Source organism: Cyprinodon variegatus, unplaced genomic scaffold (genome assembly GCF_000732505.1).
Source record: "Cyprinodon variegatus isolate N-32 unplaced genomic scaffold, C_variegatus-1.0 Scaffold391, whole genome shotgun sequence".
Lineage (NCBI taxonomy): Eukaryota > Metazoa > Chordata > Actinopteri > Cyprinodontiformes > Cyprinodontidae > Cyprinodon > Cyprinodon variegatus.
The window spans coordinates 635,463-641,066 of NW_015150844.1; the positions used below are offsets into that span (position 1 = coordinate 635,463).

Here is a 5,604-nt window from a genome sequence, read left to right on the forward strand (position 1 = left end):
TAATAACGCGATAATTTTGACAGCACTAGTATGTATATATATGTATATATGTATTTGGTTTCCATCTCAAGCAAAAGTTTGAGCATATTCAATTTGCTTTTATAACAAATTGGAAATTATACAAAACATAAAGAGAAAGTTTATGTTATCTTTATATAAGAAATGATTTAAAGATATTTGTATCTATGACTTAATAAGAAGCTTTGTTATTGGATTTTCTGACATCGTGCAGCATCGGTCTACATATGAAAACTGGAATCAAGAAGATAGGTACAAAATCAAGGTTTATTTTTCTTTTGTAGTAATATATACTTGCTTGATTGCCTTCTTTGAATTATAAAGACAAAACAAACCCTTTAAACATGAATTCCTTCAATCGTGACAGCACAAAGCAAATCCCCCATTAGACAACCTTCTGACCAAGTCCTCATTATTCAACCCTAATTTCCTCCATTTTTAAATTAAAATCGGATCATTACATAACCCATTAAACTTCCTTTTTCATTAAACGTATCAATAATTAAGTCTAAACGCTGTAAGACAGCAAGAAGATTTTTCTTCTGACTCATAGGCCACTTTTTTCCCTTTCACAGCTAATAGGCTGTATTATTGGACGCCAGGGAACCAAAATAAATGAGATTCGACAGATGTCTGGGGCGCAGATCAAAATTGCGAATGCCATGGAGGGCTCATCAGAGCGGCAGATAACCATCACAGGGACCCCTGCTAACATCAGCCTGGCTCAGTATCTCATCAATGCCAGGTAACGTTTCAACCTTAACAGCTGGACTCCAGTTTAACATGAAAAATAAAAGCAATGTCTGCAGAAAATGTTGCCTTTTAAGTAGAGATTTGTTTTTATGTATTTTTTTTTCTTGACACACAAATACATCAAGTATTCTTGATTTGATTCCTGCCTCTAATTCTTTATCTCAGTGATTCTGCCGTCGTCCCATGAAGTCCTTCGATAAAGAGTTTCTCACCTCTGGTTTTAACCAAGTGTGAAAATGTAAATTAGACAATTTGCTGTATACGGGTTTGTTATTATTAAGTCTTCATGGAGTCATGCCAGCTGCAAAGACAAGCTGATGCTTGAAGCAAAACCTTCACCTTCATGAATTAACAAATTAAAAAGAAATTGTGACATGTTCCGCTCCCTTCTGAGTTTGAAAAGTTACATACACAACAGTGAAAAAAGTTTTTGAGGGATAGTTAAGTAGCTAATATAATTTAGAAGATAATTCAACTCCTAATTAGCCTTAGCTAAAGATAATTTACAGTTTCAGTAAGCAGAGCTTTGTGTTTTTGACTTCTTTAGAAAGATTTCTCCATCCAGGTTCTAACATGCTTTCTCACAACTCCAACGGCAGGTTCAGGGACGTGGCCGCCATGTGGAATGACCCCTCGTCCATGACTACATCCTGAAGGCAGCCACAATCTGGCTCTTACAGTTTCACCTTTATTCAAAAATCCATTATTAGCTTCGAACCATAAAAGTACTTTGTTAAAACCCGTTTCCTGTGTATTGATGTAACAATACTTTGACATTCTGAGAAACTTGCTTATTGAGTGTTTGAAAGAAGATAAACATACGAAAAAAAGACATCTCCAACTAAAGTCCTTATTAGCTTAGCATGGGTTAGCCTTTACGATATAGAAGAATCATAAACATATTAGTTTATGTGCCCTAAAAATGTTTTCATTGCAAAATACAATGTCTGTCCAAAAAAGTCACATGGTTGGAGGTTTGATTGACCTGCATTTAGCTTTAATAGGTGCTTGCATTGGCTGTGGCATTGGTTCAATAAGTTCCTGCAATAATACAGGAACTTATTGAACCAATGTGTGGCAAGAGGTCTCCTTGTAACTGATGTATTGTTGGGTAGTAATTCAATCATACAACTATCTAGTCTTGCTCTGATTGCGCAAGTTCCCCTACTTAGAAAAATGAGAGCTCTGTTGTTTTCATTATGGTTACACCTCAATGAGAGAGACAAATTAAAGACAAAAAAAAATCCAGAATAATTATAGTGTAGGATTTTAAGGAATTTATTTGTAAATAATGGTGGAAAATATGTATTTAGCCAATAACAAGAGGGCAACGCAATCCTTTTAAGTATTACTTTTGTTAGCACTGACATAGGTCAAATGTTTCCTATAAGTTTTAACCAGGGTTTACGCACACTCTAGCTTGTATTTTGGCTCATCCCTTCATGCAGATCTGTTCTAGGGCAGTCGTTTATTTGCCGTTGTGACAGGGCAACACCGATTTTCCAGACTTGAGGCCTTGAGACGGGCTAGGCCATACCTGGACCTTAAAATGTTTTATATAGAGTTGCTCTTTCACTGCTGTGTGTTTTGGATCATTGCTTTGCTGGAAGACCCTGTCACATTCAGTCACTAGATGGAAGGAGTTTTTGACTTAAAATCACACAACACAAATCAGTCGCTCTGTCCCCTTTGCAGAAAAACAGCCTCAAAGCTTGATCTTTTCAACTCCCATCCTTCCCAATAGCTATGGTTTTCTTGGGATGCAACTCAGCATTCTTGTCCCCCAAATACGAATAGTTAAGTTTGTGCCAACATTTTTATGTCATTTGACCACATGATATCCTCTCAATCCTCTTCTAGATCATCCATATGCTCTCTAGCAATCCTCAGACGGGCCTTGACATGTACTGGCTAACGCAGGAAGACACGCCAGGCAATGAAGGATTTGAGCCTCTCTCTGAGTAGTGCATTACTGATGGCAGTCTTTGTTACTTTGATCCCAGCTCTCTGCAGGTCATTCATCAGGTCTCTCCCTGTAGTTCAGGGATTTTTGTTCACTTTTCTCATGATCATTTTGAGCCCAGAGGATGAGATCTTGTGTAGAGATCCAGATCGAGGGAAATTATCAATGGTCGTGTCTTCCATTTTCTTCCAATAGATTGCACAGTTTTTGTTTTGTTTTTTCACAAGGACCTGCTAGCTTGTTGTAGATTCACTCTTCCAGCCTGATGCAGGTCTGCAATTTTCTGTCCTTTGACAGCTCTTTAGTCTTCCCCATGTTTGAGCTTGGAGTCTGATTTTTGAAGCTGAGGGCAAGTGCCATTAATACTGTTATGAGAGCAGAACAGAAGAGCTTCTTACAGAAGAAGTCACATGTCTGTCAGGGGCAGATATCTTGTTTGTGTGTGGGTGATCAAATACGTTTTCCTTCATCAATTATAAATAAATTCTTTAAAAATCCTTTTCCGTTGTACTTCAATCAAGATGATTGACAGAACATCCTTTATGTAATGAAGGTTTAGAGATATGGCGAAGGGCCTGGCCTTCCAAGGAAGCTCGGCATAGAGACACTGTTCCGCCATATCGAAAGCATTATCTAAAGTTGATTTAGTCAAATATGTTTTCAGATACCTCCTGGATGTCCCATTTGGGACTTCAAGCACATGACACTGGGAGGAGGTACAGGAGATGACCCAGTACACAGTTGAGAAACTGTGGCTGGTAGTGTCTGAGCAAAGAAAAGTTGGGAGGAGGTATTTGCTGAGACTTCTGTCTCTGCAACCCAGTCCCACATAAAGCAGAGGATGCCGAGCACAAGTATATATTACTATCCAAAGAGTCTCTTACCTCATTATTGAATTGGTTTTAGGCAGGCAGTGTGTGACATTCATAAGATACAAAATGTTCCCTTTGTTTATTTTTGTGATCAATTACAAAATCTTTCTCCTTTAGGTTTCTTTTGCTTGCTGAAATCTTGGTGAAAACTGTGCAGATAAATGTGTTTTTGAAAATGTCAAAGTATATTTTCTTTGCTTAGCATGTAGGAGTCATGAAGGTATTTTCTGTGGGTCAGTTCTATCATAGGTAAACTTACCGTTTCATTGTATTCAAATACTAAAGAAAAAAATACAATTAAAAAAAGTAAAATCAAAAAGTTAAGAAAAAAGGGCAGAAACAGTGATTTAATGCTGTTAGAAATGAGATTGATGTGATGCTTCTTTCTGGTACAGCAGCTTTTCCTTCTCCAATCGATGCATGACCTCATCAGATATAACGTCCAGTTTGTTCATACCAGCAGATTCCAGACAGCCATTGAAGAATAACTTTCACTCTTCAGCGAAAGTTACCTTTTCACACTTTATTTATTTCTGTCCCCCACCTCCTTACCCCTCCCCCTTTTCTTTTTAACCGTTCTCAGGCTGACGTCTGAAGTCACTGGGATGGGCACGCTCTAATTTCCACTCATCCTCTTCCGTGCATCACATGAGCTCTGAGTAAACGGCACTAAGCGTGATTGTTGACCTCTGACCATTCTGCTGTTTCACCTGATAATTTATTGTAACGTTTCACATCATTCCAACTCAACCTCAGCCCAACCTGAAAATCTTTTTTCTTTTTTTTTTCTTTAAGCCCTTTGGACTCTACCCTTTTGGTACTTTTGATGGCATGCTATGCTGAGTTTCTGTTTTTATCATTCTAGTTTTATTTTACTTCAAACCAACACTAAAAACACTGAATGAAGACTGGCACTACCTTTCAGCCCAACGTCACAATTCCCTTTGCTTTGATCCATTTGTCAAGTTCTTACAAATGTTCTGATGTTTTCCTAAATCAAGTTGACAGATGCAATGGGTGTTCTTGCAGAAATGTTTGCTTGTATATCTTAGTAACAGTTTGCATGACTCAGCATTTTAGATTTATTTTAAAGTCAAATGGAAACAATGAAATGCAGGTTGGAACTGCATACATCTGTCAGATTCTTTTTATTAAAACTCTAAAAATGGAAGTCTATACATTTTTAAAAGGAGTTTCCATTAGTTTTATGTGAAACCTGGAAAATGAAATCATGTCACCTAAATGACTGCAGCAGAGAGTAAAATTCAATAAGCACCATTGCATTGCCTGTACTCCATCATGTTCTTGATGCTGTTGTAATATTACCTCTGTATAATAGACCAGGACTTTAGGGAGAAGTCTGCTGTGTTGTATTTGCACTCACGGAGAGAACTGATACACATTGGTGACTGTGGAAATCTCCGGGGTGGTGGGATTTTCTTTTTCTGTTGCGTTTTATCGCCACATGTGCTTAAAAGCTAAGAAATTATTTCTTAAACAGAATATGTAGCGGTGTGTTTTTCTTATACATGATTTAACTTTAGTATTGTTTTGAATTTTTGAAACATTAATCAGTTGCTGGGAATATAAAATATGAATACCACTTCTCTGTTTCATTGCTGGATTTACTGTAAGGTTGTCTTATGAAAAGAAAAGGGTGGGCAGAGTTTTATTTTCAGTCAAAGCTGAATGTATTAGGGAGGTTTATTCTAATTACTCGTCTGATTTGGTTCATTTGCTCTTATTCAATCAGGAGAAAAATCTTGCTTAAAAATCTGATTATCATTATTTCAATGTGAAGATATACTGATTAAATATGTTACCCTTTGTTCATCCGTCTATGTAATTCAATTCAAATATACTTTTTTAATCTCAAAGGGAAAATAAATGTTGCAGTAGCTCATGACCATCCATCCATCCATCCATCCATCCATCCATCCATCCATCCATCCATCCATCCATCCATCCATCCATCCATCCATCCATCCATCCATCCAT

At 37.3% G+C, this 5,604-nt stretch overlaps 1 protein-coding gene across 5 annotated transcripts in view; it reads left to right on the forward strand.

The window, feature by feature from the left end:
* The window catches only part of LOC107092722 (poly(rC)-binding protein 3), a 114,275-nt gene extending 108,712 nt beyond the window's left edge, over nucleotides 1-5,563 (forward strand). For 3 of the 5 annotated variants that reach the window (XM_015387346.1, XM_015387348.1, XM_015387347.1), the window contains 2 exons: nucleotides 594-763; nucleotides 1,371-3,429. In XM_015387346.1, the coding sequence (XP_015242832.1) occupies nucleotides 594-763; nucleotides 1,371-1,425 (225 nt within the window). In that variant the 3' untranslated portion in view covers nucleotides 1,426-3,429. Of the gene's footprint in view, nucleotides 1-593; nucleotides 764-1,370; nucleotides 3,430-4,189 lie in introns of those variants that run through there. The other 2 variants (XM_015387349.1, XM_015387350.1) reach the window with 1 other exon arrangement.
* Nucleotides 5,564-5,604: the final 41 nt, after the last annotated feature.